Below are 17,840 nucleotides of genomic sequence, written 5' to 3'. Positions count from 1 at the left end.
TCCAGCATGGCTTACAGAGCAAGACCCCATTTCTAAAATTAAAAAAAAAAAGAAAAAAAAAAAAGAGAGTATGTAGTCAAACTCAGATGTTTCCCATAAGATCGCAATAAGAGTTGCTAAGCTGAGAAATGAGATTTGTTTTCAGTTTCAGAGAAAATGATTATTCAGTCAGGGCAGGAGAGGATAAAGAACAAAGAAAAAAACGAACTGTTTTCAGACCAAGACAACAACATTAGAACTAAAAACTTGTTTCCTTAAATTCAGAGTGGAAAGAAGAGAAAGAATAGCTATACTGCTAAAATCATAAGGTACTTCCTCAAAATTCTGCATAGAGCAGCAATTCAGATGTTGTAACTTTTCTATTCCCTTTATTAAAACAGCACTATAGGCCAGGTGTGGTGGCTGACGCTTATAATCCTAGCACTTTGGGAGGCTGAGGCAGGCGGATCGCCTGAGTCCAGGAGTTCGAGACCAGCCTGGACAACATAGTGAAACCCCATCTCTACAAAAAAAAAAAAACCAAAAAAACAAAAAAACAGAAATTAGCAGGGTGTGGTGGCGTACACCTGTAGTCCCAGCTACCTGGGGGGCTGAGGCAGGAGGATCCCCTGAACCTGGCGAGGTCAAGGTTGAAGCGAGCTGGGAGATTGTGCCACTGCACTCCAGCCTAGGTGACAAAGTGAGACCCTGTCTCAAAAAAAAAATACCAAAACAAATAAACCAAAACAAATAAACCAAAACAAAACAAAAAACAGCATCAGAGATGAGAGGTTAAAGAACAGAAAAATGAGAAGATTTCATAAAAGTGTAAAATTTTTTTGGTCTCAGCTGAGAGCTTGAAATAAATGTTATGTGTTTTAAACATATTTACAGTCGTTTCCCCATTTTTTGTTGTTGTTGTTGGGTTTTTTTTTTTTCTTTTTTGAGACGGAGTCTCGCTCTGTCGCCCAAGCTGGAGTGCAGTGGCCGGATCTCAGCTCACTGCAAGCTCCGCCGCCCAAGTTTATGCCATTCTCCTGCCTCAGCCTCCCGAGTAGCTGGGACTACAGGCGCCCGCCACCTCGCCCGGCTAGTTTTTTGTATTTTTTAGTAGAGATGGGGTTTCACCGTGTTAGCCAGGATGGTCTTGATCTCCTGACCTCGTGATCCGCCCGTCTCGGCCTCCCAAAGTGCTGGGATTACAGGCTTGAGCCACCGCGCCCGGCCTTGTTTTGTTTTTGAGATGGAGTCTTGCTCTGTCACCTAGGCTGGAGTGCAGTGGCATAATCTCGGCTCACTGCAACCTCTGCCTCCCAGGTTCAAGTGATTCTCTTGCCTCAGCCTCCTGGGAAGCTGGGACTACAGGTGCGCGCCACCAGGCCCAACAAATGTTCGTATTTTTAATGGAGACAGCATTTCACCACGTTGGCCAGGCTGGTCTCAAACTCCTGACTTCGTGATCCGCCTGCCTCGGCCTCCCAAACTGCTGACCACAGGTGTGTGCCACCGTACCCAGCCCCCTCCCCATGTTTTAAAGACACTTCCAAAAGTTCCAAGCAGACTTTACCAATAAAGGTAAAAATTAAATCTTACTTTTCTGCAGCAAGAAAGATTCCAGATGCACAATCTGCTTTAAATTCTGGCTCACAGGAATCCAGAAAATAAAGTAATTCTTTCATCATGCCTCGGATATTATTCCCATTTACCAGGGCAAAACTCAATTCCATTGCACGCCTTGCAGAAGGGAAAAATTAAAAACAGTTACAAAATTTATAGTGGAAATGAAACAAAGACCCAGGTATGCACTCTGTGAACACCAAGCACTGCCAGATGTGCTAACGTCCTTGCACAATCTTGTGATCCCAATCTTTGCACACAAAATAACCAAGGAGATGTATTTTTATGTAATCAAAGTTAGTTTTGATATTTTGAATCTTCATGCAATATTTTTCCTCAAAAGTCCCTATGAAATACCAAGGAGATGTATTTTTATGTAATCAAAGTTAGTTTTGATATTTTGAATCTTCATGCAATATTTTTCCTCAAAAGTCCCTATGAGATATACCACTAAACTCCAAACATGCAGTTTGGGTTCAACAGGCTGTTCTACAAATATGGAAGTTAGAATACCTAAGAGTCTCAAAAAGAGGGGCAACAAATGTATTACCCAATAATAATACCTATCTGCCTCATTCCTTAAAAATGTGACATGTGAAGTCACCATATTTTACTTTTATTACACCCTACTCTGTCCAAAGATGATGTAACATAGTTTCCATCAAAAGGTATGCAGAAATTCAGACTAAAAACTGAATTCAAGGCCGAGCACAGTGGCTCACACCTGTTTTCTCACCACTTTGGGAGGCCAAGGTGGGCGAATCACCTGAGGTCAGGAGCTTGAGACCAGCATGGCCAAAATGGTGAAACCACTTACGTACTAAAAATACAAAAATTAGCCAGGCATGGTGGTGGGTGCCTGTAGTCCCAGCTACTAGGGAGGCCGAGGTAGGAGAACTGCTTGAACCCGGAATACAGAGATTGCAGTGAGGCAAGGGACTCCAGCCTGGGCAACAGAGCGAGACTCTGTCTCAAAAAAAAAAAAAAAAATTTCAAAGGGAAAATGAGGGCCATGAGAAGGAAAAAAAATGGCATGTGCTATGAGGACAAATAAGAGTTTCTGTAACTGCCTATTCAAAGTTGGCAATGAAGTGAAAAATAGGAATGTTTAACATGTAAAAGTTGTAAGGTTACTATATGCATCTTTCCATACTTGGTCAATAATATCAAACACTGTATGTACACTGACTTTCAAAAGTAACAACTTAGGCTGGGCACAGTGGCTCGCGCCTGTAATCCCAGCACTTTGGGAGGCCAAGGCGGGCAGATCACCTGAGGTCAGGAGTTCAAGACCAACCTGGCCAACATGGCAAAACCCCGTCTCTACTAAAAATATAAAAATCAGCTGGGTGTGGTGGCAGGCGCCTGTAATTCCAGGTACTTAAGAGGCTGAGACAGGAGAATCGCTTGAACTCAGAAGACGGAAGTTGCCGTGAGCTAAGTTCGCGCCACCACACTCCAGCCTGAGCAACAGACCAAGACTCCGTCTCCAAAAAAAATAAAAAATTAACAAGTAGCGGATACTTTCATCTTAGCTAGGCTAACATATAAGTAGCAAAAATTCAATCCTTAGATATAATAACTTACAGGGTGCTTATGTAATTTACATATATTAATTCAATTTATCCTGCATAACCCTATGAAGTGGTTGCCCTTCTATCTGCATTTTACTTATGAGGCAATTGAGGCACTGAAAGTTTAAGTAATTTGACCTAGTCTATCAAAGGCAGAGTCAGAATATGAAATGAGGCAGTCTGGCTCCAGAGTCTAAGCTCTTACTATTATATATCCTGTCAAAGAGACACAGGTTTCACTTCTTTTGAAATTCACAACCCAGTAATGAGCTAGAAAGAAACAACACAAAAAGAGTCAGAAGGGTACCATCTATTCCCAGGACTGCCCCTTATAAGGATTAAGGTTTAGGTTAAGTCATTTGATCCCTGTGGGACTGAATTTTAACTAACCTGTTAATTAGGGATAGAAGTAGTTGCTTAGGCTCTCTCATTGGCTTGCTCTGAGAACCCACTGAGAGGGTACTTAAAAAATCTTTTGCAAAGTGCTACATAAAAGTTGGTGTTATTAAGTTTAGGTCTTATCTATAGATTGCTCAAGTACTTAGCACCTTTAATTTGTACCTGTTCTGTGTAAATCAAAGGAACTCAGCATCAATAAATGTTTGTTGACTGAATGGTTTCAGAGATCGCTTTAAATATACTTTGTTCTAGATTTGAACATACAACCAAAAGTTCAGAGGCCAACTTTAGCTAGGTTCTACAAACACCTAGAGTTCTAAGAAGAGATCCAGTAGAATTACTCCATTAAGGGAAGGGATTTATGCTTTTTGAGAGTGCTATCTGCTGCCTAACAGTCATTTCAGGATACACTGTTCTAAGAAACACGCTGCCTTCAGGATCCTGGGGAGTAAGTACTGTGAAAAACGTGTGCTGTCAGCAGTTTGAGTGTCAGCATTGTGATAAGACACTTAGCCGATGGATCACTCCGTACTTTCATCCTCCAACACACAAAGCACAGTACCTCCCTTAGGTAAACTTTTGCCAAGATACTCTGTGCCTGTTATACTTATCAAAGAGCCAAGGACAACTTCAGTGTGCACTTAAGTATTCTTATTGGCCTCCTTAATAACCTAAACTTCTCCCTGCCAATCCTTTCTAAAAAAGGATTCACTCAGCAGAGTCCATCTATGAACACAATGACTAAATACACAAATGTCAACACTCTTGCTCTGAAAACTATTACAAAGTATCACATGGCAGGGGCACAGAACTATCAATAATCTGTCACTCAATTTACCAAAAGCACTAGACTGAGAAAGGCTCTCAGTTTGTTACCGTTTTATTGAGACATCCAAATCTTTAAGACAGTCCACAATTGTGCTTCTGTGCCTCTGTACTGCATTATGATCTGTCTGTACAGTCTTCAACAAAGATGTCAGAGCCACGTATCTAGATGAAACAGTTGCAAAATAACACAGTTAAAATGTAAAATTCGGGATAGTTTTTCTCTGTTTAAATAATAGAAAGACGTCTAATGGATAAGAGAAAGCACACATTTTTAAATATTTAAAAGAAAGTTAGTGAGCATAAAAGTAACATTTCAAAGGTATAAGCGATACCATAATCTAAAATAACGGCAACCAGGAGAAGCTCTGGATTTTAGATTTGCATTCATGGTCAAGTCCATTTAAATTTCTAAAAGTAGGCTGGGCATGGTGGTTCACACCCGTAATCCCAGCACTGTGGGAGGCCAAGGCGGGCGGATACCTGAGGTCAGGAGTTCAAGACCAGCCTGGCCAACATGGTGAAACCCTATCTCTACTAAAAATATAAAAATTAGCCGGGCACATGGGTCAGGTGCCTGTAGTCCCAGCTACTTGGGGGGCTGAGGCATGAGAATTGCTTGAACATGGGAGGCTGAGGTTGCAGTGGGCTGAGATCACGCCATTGCACCCCAGCCTGGGCGACAGAGCAAGACTCTGTCTCAAAAAAAATAAAATTGGGGCTGGGCGCAGTGGCTCAAGCCTATAATCCCAGCACTTTGGGAGGCTAAGGCAGGCGGATCACGAGGTCAGGAGATTAGGACCACCCTAGCTAACACGGTGAAATCCCGTCTCTACTAAAAATACAAAAAATTAGCCGGGCGTGGTGGCATGCGCCTGTAGTCCCAGCTACTCAGCAGGCAGAGCTTGCAGTGAGCCGAGATCATGCCACTGCACGATCTAAGTGAGCCTAAGCAACAGAGCGAGATTCTGTCTCAAAAAAAAAAATTAATTAAATTAAATTAAATATAAAATAAATAGAAGTGATTGACTCAATTCTTTTAAAGTTTTCCAAATAGTAAAACAAAGAGAGCATATAATATGCCTTTTAAGGCTGCCTTTGCCCCATAATGCAATTTTAATTTTACCATTTGAGTTTTCTCTGCTTTTATGATACTGGTACCAAAACTGCCTCTATAAAAATTTGAGTTTAAAATCCACGTGTTTAACTTAGTATGTTAAGGTTTAAAATTTTACTCATGTATTTATTTTTTAATAGAGATGGAGTCCCCCGCTATGTTGCCCAGGCTGGTCTCAAACTCTTGGGCTCAAGCGTTCCTACTACCTTAGCCTACCAAAGTGCTACTTAGTATTACAGGTGTGAGCCACCGCGCCTGGCAATCCAAGTGTTCTTTAGAAGGGGAAGATAATTCAGGATGCCACAATAATTATTTCCACATCTTTTTTTTTTTTTTTTTTTTTGAAACAGGGTCTCAGCCAGGTGCAGTGGCTCACTGCCTGTAATCCCAGCACTTCAGGAGGACGAGGCAGGTGGATTACCTGAGGTTAGGAGTTAGAGACCAGCCCAGCCAACATGGTGAAACCCCGTCTCTACTAAAAATACAAAAAACTAGCGGGACGTGGTGATGTGCGCCTGTAAACCCAGCTACTTGGGAGACTGAGACAAAAGAATTACTTGAACTCGGGGGGCGGACGTTGCAGTGAGCCAAGATTGCGCCACTGCACTCCAGCCTGGGCAACAAGAGCAAAACTCTGTCTCAAGAGAGAAAAAAAAAAACAAAAACAGGGTCTCATTCTGTCACCTAGACTGGAATGCAGTGCCATGATCACGGCTCACTGCAGCTTCAACCTCCTGGGTTCAGGTGATCCTCCCACCTCAGCCTCCAGAGTAGCTGGGACTACAGGTGCACACCACCAAGCCACCTGGCTCATTTTTGTATTTTTCTGTAGAGATAGGGTTTGCCATCTTGCCCAGGCTGGTCTCGAACTCATGGGCTCATGATCTACCCATCTCTGCCTCCCAAAGTGTTGGCATTACAGGTGTGAGCTACTGCACCTAGCTGCCACATCTTTTCATGTTTAATATAAGAAAAACTTCTCCTGATTAGAAAAACAGGTAAGCAGGAATACGTACTACATACAGGAAAATACCAAAATAAAAGATAATACTGATCAATTCATTTACCTAAAAAACTAGCTAAAACTAGCTGGAGTTCACAAAGACATTCCAGATTTGCTACCTGAAATGTTACATTTTTCTTAATTTAGAGGAGGGGTCAGTCAACAAACTATAGCCTACCTGTAAAATCCAGCTGTCTGCTGTTTTTGTGTATCAAAATATTTTTTTCATACTAGTTCCCAAGTTTGATGTAAATCAATTTTATTCAACACAGCCACACTCATCATTGACATATTGTCTATGGCTAATTTCATGCTAAGGGGCAGAGGTAAGTAGTTACCAAAGACTCCATGGCCCATAAAGTCTAAAATACTTACCATCTGACCCTTTACAGAAAAATTCTGCTGACTCCCGATTTACAGAACAAATAGGACTCTATGCCATGAGACAAATCCTCAAGTCTTTACAAAACAGTAGTGTTAAGACCAGAAAAACATAAAAATTCTGAGCTATAAGTTCTAGATATGTGACTCAATACATGTGTAATCTTGAGCAAAATCACTCTTAAAATACTGGGCTTACAATACCCAAGATAAAAGACATATTTCAGTTGACTTACCTAATATTCTTGTCATTGTTCAATAAGAAACGACCCAGGATATTTATGGCTAGGACCTAAAGAGAAATAGCATAGGTCAAAATTTAGGAAAATTAAAGTTTTATATTGTTTCCTGTGTTTAAAGGATAACTTTCTGGCCTCTGGTGCTTCACAGACTGCTAGTCAACCAAAAAAAAAAAAAAAAACAAACTGGAGCCGGGCATGGCGGCTCACGCCTGTAATCCCAGAACTCTGGGAGGCCGAGGCCGGTAGATCACAAGGTGAGGAGTTCAAGACCAGCCTGACCAACATGGTGAAACCCTGTCTCTACTAAAAATACAAAAATTAGCTGGGCATGGTGGTGTATGCTTGTAATCCCAGCTACTCAGGAGGCTGAGGCAGGAGAATCACTTGAACCCGGCAGGCGGAGGTTGCAGTAAGCCAAGATTGTACCACTGTACTCCAGCCAGGGCAACAGAGCAAGACTCCGTCTCAAAAAAAAAAAAAAGGAAAAAATCCAAAGGCAAACTCTTAAAATCATACACTAAAGGTAAGTGCTGGAAGGTCATTTTAATGTTTTGACAGTGTTTTGTTAGTGGAAGAATAATTATTAGTACAGCCTCTTTAGAGGGAAATCTGGAAATAACTATATTTAAAGTGAAAGTATATTCTCTGTTTTATCAATTTCACTTTTAGGAATTGATCTGACAAACAACTGTACATATAGACAAAAGTCTACTGTGGCACTACTGATAACTGCAAATGATAGGAGATACCCTAAAACTCCGTTAATAGCAAATTTGCTAATTATACTATGGCACACCCATGCAATGGAATGTCATGCAGCCATTAAGACAGAATGCATTCTGACACATGGTTCAACCTTGAAGACATTATGTTAAATAATACGCTTATCAAAAGGATAAAAACTGTATGATTCCACTTATATGAGGTACTGTGATATGATGAAATATATACTTGGTTTTTGTCCCTGTTTCCTGGCATACAAATCCTAAATCCCTTGGAATTTCCGTGTGACAGCATCTTTAGTTCTAATGATATGACTCTCAATGGGCTCCTAAGATAGCCTCAGAATGGAGACTAGTTGCCAGGGGAACAACCATGATATTAAAAGGTTGGAACTTTCAGTCCCATCCCCCGACCTTGGGGAGGGGAGAGATGCTGAAGGTTAAACTGATCACCGATGATTTAATCAATCATGCCTGCATAATGAAGCCTCCAAGAATCTGAAATGGACAGGGTTCAGAGGAGATTCCAGATAGCTGAATATGTGGAGCTTCCTGGAGGGCGGCACATCTGGAGAGGGTATGGAAGCTTCCAACCCCTTCCCACATGCCTTGCCCTATATATCTCTTCCATCTGGCTGTTCATCTATATCCTTTATAACAAACCAACAAGCATAAGTGAAATGTTTCCCTGAGTTCTGTGAGCCACTCTAGCAAACTAACTAAACCTGAGGAGGGGGTTGTGGGAACCCTGACTTACAGCTGGTTGGTCAGAAGCACAGGTCACAACCTGAGCTTGGGAGTGGCATCTGAAGTTGGGGTGGGGGGGTCAGTCTTGTGGGACTGAGCCCTCTAACTGTAGGATGTGATACCTTTTTTTTTTTTTTTTTTTTTTTGAGACGGAGTCGCGCTCTGTTGCCCAGTGGAACGCAGTGGCGCGATCTTGGCTCACTGTAATCTCCGCCTCCCAGGTTCATGCCATTCTCCTGCCTCAGCCTCTCTAGTAGCTGGCACCTGCCACCACGCCCGGCTAATTTTTTTGTATTTTTTTTTTTTAGTAGAGACGGGGTTTCACTGTGTTAGCAAGGATGGTCTCAATCTCCTGAACTTGTGATCCACTCTCCTCAGCCTCCCAAAGTGTTGGGATTACGGGCCCGCACCCAGCGGGATGTGACACCTTATCTCCAGGGAGACAAGTGTCAGAATTGAATTCAATTAGAGGATACCCAGCTGGTATCCACCAGAAAACCGCCTGATGTATAGGGAAATAGCCCCAACACATATGGTGTCAGAAGTGAAATGTTGGAGCTGGACATGATGGCTCACATTACTCGGGAGGTTGAGGTGGGAGGATTGCTTGAGGCCAGGAGTTCAAGATCAGCCTGAACAACCGAGAGAGACCCTGCCCCTAAAACAAAACAAAAAAGAAGTGAAGTGTTGAATGACTCTGTGAGGGTAGACAGTAAAGAGTAGAAAAAACATTTTGGGTTTTTTCCTTATATTTCTTCAGAGGTACCTGAGAGTAGTCAAATTCATAGACAGAAGTAGAATGGTGGTTGCCAGGGACTAGAGGTAGTTATAGCATGGAGAGTTATTGTTTAATGGATATAAACTTTAAGGCAAAAAAGTTCTGGAGATAAACTATAGTACTGGTTACACAACAAGATGAGTGTACTAACTGTTCACTTAAAAATGCTGAAAATGGTAAATTTTGTGTTATATATATTTTATCACAATTAAGAAAAAAAGAACAAGACTTATCTCTATACATGAATTTGGAACTGGCTCCAAGATAATGTTAGGTGAACAAAGTACGGTGCAGAACAATATATATGCTATGTTACCATTCTGTTTGAAAGGTGGGGAGAGGAAAAGGACTTAACCTAAATTACTTTGGTTATCTGACTAGATACTATAATGCTAAAGACAAAAAGAACTGTACACAAATATTATACTCTAGTACATTTGTTTTTTACAAGGCTATGGGCTAACAGTTCTAATATTAATAAATGACAAAATGAACAAATTCATGAAGAAGAAGGGACAACTCCTCTCTATAGAAGAATTCCAATTATTTAATAAGAAAAAAAATGAGGGAAATGGAAAATTTGTCATTAGAATACCATCTTAATAATTGTTGTGGGCAAGATTCTCTGGTGGATACTAAAACTGATAGGTAAAAATCTGAGGATAGGATGTTTACATAGTCTCAAAATATCTGCCAAAATATTTTTCATTACAAAGGAAAAAATAATGACTTTACAGTGGAAAGACCCAGCAGACACCATCTCAACCAAATGATCAAGGTTAACATCAACAATGATAAGACAAATATATTCACTATACTGCTACATCTAAGATCTCCCAAAGTTTATTATAATCAATGTTAAGCCTTCAGCGGGAAGAAATGGTATTTCAGATACCAAAAATCAAGCATTCCACATTTTGCATCATTCTTTCTTAAAGTTGAGTTCCAAATGGAATACAACTCTGAAGTACTCCAGTCCAAGTCAACCATTCTAAATGAAACATTTAGGGGGGAAGAAAAGATTTAAAACGACTTACTCGCAATCCACTTTCTGACTTAATATCCATGATAGTCAAAACCGTTTCATAAAGAATAGCATTTCCTACATTTTTACTAGTCTCAGTATTAGTGGCAACCTGAAAAGACATATTGAGGGCAGTACGTAAGTGATAAAAATCCACAGGTAACAAGAGGCATTTTGTAATTACAGCTATGAATGAGGAAACACAAATAAAAACTGCTCCATATAACCATAATCATTCTACTCCCTGCGAAACTAAAATAAATATTTAAGTTTGGTCTACTCACCTGTGCTAATATATCATTCATAGCTTCACTTGAATCATCATCATTTCGTCCTAAAATTCTTAATAACCGCAAAATGCGTACCTAATGTGCAAAATATGAGAGGTGTCAACAAATTATGTCTCACACAAAGAAATCTCATCTTGGTATGAAATTCAAATGACTAAATGAAGTCTTAGAACTTCATTTGGAACCATTTATTCATATCAGAAATGGTCAAACATCAAACAGAAGAATTGAAAACATTTCTTTAGAGAAGCTATAAATGCTTCTACATCTAATAAAGTTATTATAAGACAACCCACACTTCAGTACTCCACAGCTAAAGGATACTACCACATACTACCACCTGCAGAGCTATAGTAAATAATTATAGTAATTATAATTATTTACTATAATTATAGTAATACTATAGTATTTTTTACTATAGTAAAAAATAGTAAATGATTTTGACTATTAAAACTGTAATTTTAAGTGGGACACAGTGGCTCTTGCCTGTAATCCCAGTACCTTGAGAGGCTGAGGTGGACAGGTTGCGTGAGTCCAGGAGTTTGAGACCAGCCTGGGCAACATGGCAAAACCCTGTCTCTACGAAATATACAAAATGAGCCAGGCACGGTGGCGAGCACCTGAAATCCCAGTTACTTGGGAGGATCACTTGACCCTGGGAGGTCAAGGCTGCAGTGAGGCAAGATTGTGCCACTGCACTCCAGCCTAAGTGACAGAGCAAGACCTTGTCTCAAAAAAAAAAAAAAGAACAAACTTGTAATTGTATCCTCATAATCTAATACAGAATTGTGTCACTATTCATTAATATAATTAATCAATTACCAAATTTCTACTCAACACAAACTTTAAGAGGAAGGAAATGGTCTACTTAAAAGATATTAAATTCATATAACATTTATTTAAAACATTCTTTCAACCTCACCTGCAAAAAGGGGTCACTGATACCAGAAACATCATGTTCTGGTGAATATCCGGACATGATGAGGTTCTTTAAAATACGAACTAATTGGGGCACAAGCTGCAGAGAAAGATGCATCAAAAAACAGTGAATATTGAAGAATGTCTCATGAATAAGCAGGTCCTTTGGTTTAGAAAAAGGGTGTAAGGGTCCGAGTCCCAGCAAATTCTAGTGATTTAATATACTAGCATACTGTAGATGTTTGATAAACTTAGGAGTAAATTAGGCCAATATTCAAGAAGAAGTATGTATTTTATCTGGATAAAACCAAACCAGACTTTTTTATGCCAGAGTTATATGTGAAGATATTACAAATAATACTGGGTCAGAAAGCCTATGGGAACCAGGTAAAACAGATGCCTGTGGGGCGTACTGCATTTCTACTTCTGCAGAACTTGACATGCCTAGGTGGCAAAAACATGTTCAGTTTTCATCCATTCAAACATTTGCATATAACATGTCATCACACCAAAATACAACTGGTGATCTTATTAACATTATAGCTTTAGAACATACAACCTCAAATAGAGAAAAAAAACTCTTCTCTTAAGATAGAAGAGTTATACCCTTTTCCAACAAACAACAGGGAATACCAAAGCTGACAACAGTAATACGGTAATCAAATGGAAAAGACACATGAAAAAATTACATCTTTCATCTTAAGAGATATCAAGGCCATGAATAATTTCCTCTTCCTATTCTTAACTCATATGATACAATTTTTTTAAATTTCAGGACTTATTTACATATACAGCTTTGTGGTCTGTTTTCTTATCTTTTCAATGAGACTATACATTCCTTATAACCAGGAATTTCCTTCCTGTCCTTCCTTTACTTTATCCATTAAGAGTCCTAACACATTGTAAAGGCAATTTTATTGTCAAGCCAAAGATGTTTTAAATATTGGCACTCATTTCATTTCTGTTGATCAATTACTTGATATTAAAACAGAAGGTTTGCCACAACAGGAACTTTTTACGTTTCCAACTAAAAACTCAATTTTTAGCTATATAAACAACTTTAATGACCAAAAATTAAGTTAAAAAGTGTGCAAAGTGAACTGCATTGCATCTCTTTTGCAGGCAATTTTAGCTACAACTCTGCTGCAACTCAATTATTTTTTCTCACTGTAGTTAGACTCTGTCCCTTCCCTACTCCTCAAGCCTAAAAGAGGATCAAGACTGAGATGAAAAGCCAAGCTATATCCAACGCATGCACTCAAAGCATTCAAAACATTAAGGCCACTTCTAAATACAAGAAAACACAGTATGTATGAATTTAAATAAAGTGAGCCATAACAGTTCGGAATTAATTCTTATAAGTCACCTAAACAAAGTCTAATTTGGACAACTCCAAATAAGACAAATCTAAGCCATGGAGATCTGTAAATTCATTACATCTGTCAACTATGGGCAAAATTATATTAGAGATAGTAATATACCTTTTAAAACCACTTTAAATCAATATTTTTATAATAAAATGAAGACCAAGTAGTTACCAAGCTTATTTTGCACACTTCCCAATGGTCTGCTTTTTTGTACTACATATAACCCAAGTTATTTTTTATCTGGTTTATTTCTTGGAAAAGTCATTTTTCCTTGGGCTACTAAATTCAGAAATTGTTTTATCCACTGCCAAAAGGCCAGCACATCACATAAGATTACCCTGGGACACAGAGCACAAATGTCTGAATGTTCAGCATACAATTCTTGGAACCCAGTTTCATTTTTCAGACAAAAATGCAAGTTATTAAAACTGACAACAGGACAAACAAAATAAGATGACATAGGGAAAGGCTGCAGCCATGAAAATCAGTTGGTGCCCACTACTCCACCTCAAAATCCTTTTAATATTTCAAAACTTCTATGTAAGAGTAAGTACAGGTAAGGGAGAAATAAAAGCTCTAAGTCTGAACTGAAAGCTCAGCAGTACACAGAGAGCTTTTTAAAGTATGAGGTTACCCACATACTGTTCTAAAATATCTACTTCAAAAAGCAGTAGCATTTTGTGTCAAAGCTCCAGACTGATCTGGAATTGCCATCACCAAAGGCACTGGAAAACTGCTCGAAGTTTCTCAAGTAAAGATAAAGAAAAGGCAGAGAAGAAGGTTTACAATTCAGGAAAGGCTGCAACTGAAATCCAAGGCTGACTTTGGAGTCAGGAGTTTAAGTGACAAAACAAAAACTAGACTAGGAAGTTAGCCAAAAATGCTAGAACAATAACTCACAGTATTAAGCACAGCTTCAGCATTAGTATATTTTAAAAGCCACATTTGTGGATGGATACACAAAAGCTACTAAGGACCTAATGCCAGCATGCACCATCTAAAAGAGGGTTAATTCTTACCTTTTCATTCTAACATACAGCAGGATTCCAAACAGACAACAGGAACAAAACATACAAAGCAAGCATTAGGGACAGATACGGGTCTCATACTATATTACAATAATTTAATCAAGACATGAACATCTAAGGGAAAAAAAGCCAAAAAAGAACTCCTGTTAGAGCCTTACTAGATCTAAAGTACAAAGCGAGTCCTATTTATGGAATGACCAGCATCCTATAAAAGAAGTTCAATGCATGTAACTACCCAAAGAACAGTCTTCCTCTGAGTGCTCCTTACTACTGTCTTCTAAAATTAAGTGGAGAAATAGAAATGTCCACTTTAAAATACTAGTTAAAAAAAAAAAAAAATAGGCCGGGCGCAGTGGCTCACGCCTGTAATCCCAGCACTTTGGGAGGCTGAGGCGGGTGGATCACCTGAGGTCAAGAGTTCGAAACCAGCCTGGCTAACATGGTGAAACCCCGTCTCTACTAAAAATACGAAACAAAATTAGCTGCGCGTGGTGGTGGGCACCTGTAGTCCCAGCTACTCGGGAGGCTGAGGGAGGAGAATCACTTGAACCCAGGAGGCAGAGGTTGCAGTGAGCCGAGATTGCACCACTGCACCCCAGCCTGGGTGACACAGCGAGACTCTGCCTCAAAAAAAAAAAAAAAAAAAAAAAAAAAAAAAAAAAAAAAGAGGGAGAGAGAGAAGGGGGTACTTAAGATAGCCAGGACTTCCATCACAGGAGTCAATGGCCTAAAATGAAGAGTAGGGGAAAAGCAATAAAAAAAACTTTTAGTTTTAACCTTAAAAAAATAGAAAAGAAATTCCTGTCTTAAAAAAAAAAAAAAAAAAAAAAAAAAAACAGGCCAGGAGCAGTGGCTCACACCTGTAATCCCAGCACTTTAGGAGGCTGAGGCGGGCTGATCACCTGAGGTCAGGAGTTCAAGACCAGCCTGGCCAACATGGTGAAACCCCGTCTCTCCTAAAAATACAAAAATTAGATGGGCATGGTGGCGCATGCCTGTAATCTCAGCTACACGGGAGGCTGAGACAGGAGAATCGCTTGAACCCAGGAGGCGGAGGGTACAGTGAGCCGAGATCGTGCCACTGTACTCCAGCCTGGGCAGTAAGAGCAAAACTCCCTCTCAAAAAAACAAAAACAAAAACAAAAACACACACACACACACACACACACAAAACTCCTAGTTTTAATTTGACCTCAGATTATGTTTCCTGACTCAAAATGTGAAAACAGCAGATAAAACACGTGAGATTCGTGTGTCTGCCAACAATGAGAGAAAACTTCTATCCTGAAAAGAAAAACACAATACTAGTGCCAGCTCTTACTTATATGCCTAAATCTGGCTTCCAGCCCAACTGCACAGCAGGGCTAGTTAAAACCCTTATTCAGATCCATAGCTTGCTTTCAAAAAAATAAATAAGTAAGAAAATCATGTACTTTTCAGGAAAATCATTTTTCAATCAACAAAGGCTTAGGCATAGAGAATGGCACCTACCTTTCTGAAATGCGCAAGCATGTCTGGGCTTCGCTCACACATTTCTGTGAGGAGGACTACAGATGTGTGGAGGACACCTGAAAGAAAAGATCAAAGGAAAACTAAAAATGAGGCCTATTATTCAATTTTATAGAACAGGGCTTTGAGTTCCTGAAGGTCAATTCCAAAAGGATAGTTGCTACTTTTGCTTTTTAATCCCCTAAAGAATCTAAGCATTGAAGTGAATACAAAGGAGGAACTTAATAGATGCCTGATTTAAAACTGGCCAAGTCAGTAAAATCCGAATGTTTTCAATAATTATGTGACCAAAATAATTATTAAAAAGTGACGACCAATACATGTGTCTCTCCATCTGAGAATATCCATAAAAACATACAATGTAAGCTAGGTATCATCTGTTCTATACTTAATCAGCTATTATCTGAGTTCTAACAGATAATTCAAGAGGCAAAAATCTTAGTAAGATTTTAAATTTCCAGATAAAACGTATCAAAACTCTGAGATTAACTGTGGATGACAAAGTAAATTTACTTGCTCCAGAGTCAGTAAAAACAATCTCACAATGCTTTTCTTTTCACTAAGTAATAAATATGTGCTCTAAGTAATTCAGTTGTTCAACAAGTATATTTGGAGCATTCTGGGCACAGCACTGAATTTGTCAAATTAAATACACCACACAATTTTTTCTCTGAGCATTTAAGACACACGAATTTTCTCTATTCAAAAACTTCCTTCACTGACTTCAAATAAGGATAAAATGTTTGGGAAAAGAACAGCCACATTCCATTTAACTCCTCTGTTTTATATAAAGATTCTGAGTACCTAATACAAGCTTCTGTCAGAAATAACCCAAAAGAATTTTCACAGTTTTTGAGTCAGGCAGGGTCTGGCTCTGTAGCCCAGGCTAGAGTGCAGTGGTACAATCTTGGCTCACTGCAACTTCTGCCTCCCAGGCACAAGCCATCCTCACACTTCAGCCTCCTAAGTAGCTGGGACCACAGGCATGTGCCACCACATCCAGCTAATTTTCATATTTTTTGCAGAGATGGGTTCTGACTTTGTTGCCCAGGCTGGTCCTGAGCTCAAGTGATCTGCCCACCTTGGCCTCCCAAACTGCTGGGATTATAGGCATGAACTACTACGCCCAGACGCACAAATCTTACACTCCTACCACATGATAATGAAATTTTTTCTTTTACTGTAAAATAGGCAAGAAATCAAAGGATTTTACACATGAAAATTATGGGTAGGCTCATTTGTATATTACACTAGATATTAATAACTTAATTTTTTAATATAGTAAAAGCGGACCAGAGATGAAAGATAAGTTTACTATGAAAGAATCAATCTCTAATATAAAGCTAGGATATGTGAGTAGAAAGGTTTGTCAGACCAGACCTTCCTGGAAAAGGGTCTAAGGCACAGCAGAAAGGTGACTCCACTGTACTGAGAGACACAGGACTAACACAGCCTCAAGCCTTTTCTCTTTCCCTTTCTCCCTCAGTACTTCATGAATGCATCCAAATTACATTACCATGGTTCTTCTCATTCAATAAATTTTTTGTTGCTGGTAAAAACATCTCCATAAGTTCAGGAACTTTCCTGATGACATGAACAGCACATAGTGCTGCCTATAAAAAAAACAATAAAAGAACAAAAGGTTTATTTCAATTATGCCAGGGCAACCAATCTTACAAAAAAACCACCAACACAAAAATCTCACCAACTTGTTCATCCACTAGAAAAATAAAGAAGAGGTTAGATATTAGATTTACGGCTGGTCACGGTGATGGCCCACTCCTATAATTCCAGCACTTTGGGAGCCCAAGGCAGGAGAATCACTTGAGCCCAGGAGTTTAAGAACAGCCTGGGCAACACATTAAGAACCTGCCTCTATTTAAAAAAAAATTAAGAGGAGGCCAGGCGTGGTGGCTCACACCTGTAATCCCAGCACTTTGGGAGGCCGGGGCGGGCGGATCACAAGGTAAAAGAGATCGAGACCATCCTGCCTGACACGGTGAAACCCCATCTCTACTAAAAATAAAATTAAAAATACTTGCTGGGCATGGTGGCATGTACCTGTACTCCAGCTGCTGGTGAGGCTGAAGCAGGAGAATGGCGTGAACCCAGGAGGCGGAGCTTGCAGTGAGCCGAGATCGCGCCACTGCACTGCAGCCTGGGCAACAGAGCAAGACTCCGTCTCAAAAAAAAAAAAAAAAAAAAAATTAAGAGGAGAGAAAAGTATTTATTAACTGGTTGGGGATTTCCAGTTTATACTATTATATTAAAGAGATCTTCTGGCTCACCTCTCCCTTTTGCCTAGACAAGTAGGCAAAAA

General features: G+C 39.6%; 1 protein-coding gene and 1 non-coding gene across 6 annotated transcripts in view; both read right to left on the bottom strand.

Moving 5' to 3' along the window:
- AP1G1 (adaptor related protein complex 1 subunit gamma 1) overlaps positions 1 to 17,840 on the bottom strand; it is a 90,931-nt gene that overhangs the window by 27,140 nt on the left and 45,951 nt on the right. For 4 of the 5 annotated variants that reach the window (XM_077984501.1, XM_077984502.1, XM_028841249.2 and 1 more), the window contains 8 exons: positions 17,037 to 17,133; positions 15,503 to 15,579; positions 11,621 to 11,716; positions 10,693 to 10,773; positions 10,422 to 10,520; positions 7,132 to 7,187; positions 4,446 to 4,559; positions 1,573 to 1,713 (listed from right to left, as the gene is read on the bottom strand). In XM_077984501.1, coding sequence (XP_077840627.1) covers positions 1,573 to 1,713; positions 4,446 to 4,559; positions 7,132 to 7,187; positions 10,422 to 10,520; positions 10,693 to 10,773; positions 11,621 to 11,716; positions 15,503 to 15,579; positions 17,037 to 17,133 — 761 coding nt within the window. Of the gene's footprint in view, positions 1 to 1,572; positions 1,714 to 4,445; positions 4,560 to 7,131; positions 7,188 to 10,421; positions 10,521 to 10,692; positions 10,774 to 11,620; positions 11,717 to 14,002; positions 14,012 to 15,502; positions 15,580 to 17,036; positions 17,134 to 17,840 lie in introns of all 5 variants that reach the window. The other variant, XM_028841247.2, reaches the window with a different exon arrangement.
- Positions 4,035 to 4,120, bottom strand: LOC114674514 (small nucleolar RNA SNORD71). The gene has a single exon (XR_003725665.1). It is a non-coding gene; the product is annotated as a small nucleolar RNA SNORD71 (small nucleolar RNA).

Source organism: Macaca mulatta, chromosome 20 (genome assembly GCF_049350105.2).
Source record: "Macaca mulatta isolate MMU2019108-1 chromosome 20, T2T-MMU8v2.0, whole genome shotgun sequence".
Lineage (NCBI taxonomy): Eukaryota > Metazoa > Chordata > Mammalia > Primates > Cercopithecidae > Macaca > Macaca mulatta.
The sequence above is the reverse complement of the archived record's forward strand: the minus strand, read 5'-3'. Positions and strand labels throughout refer to the sequence as shown.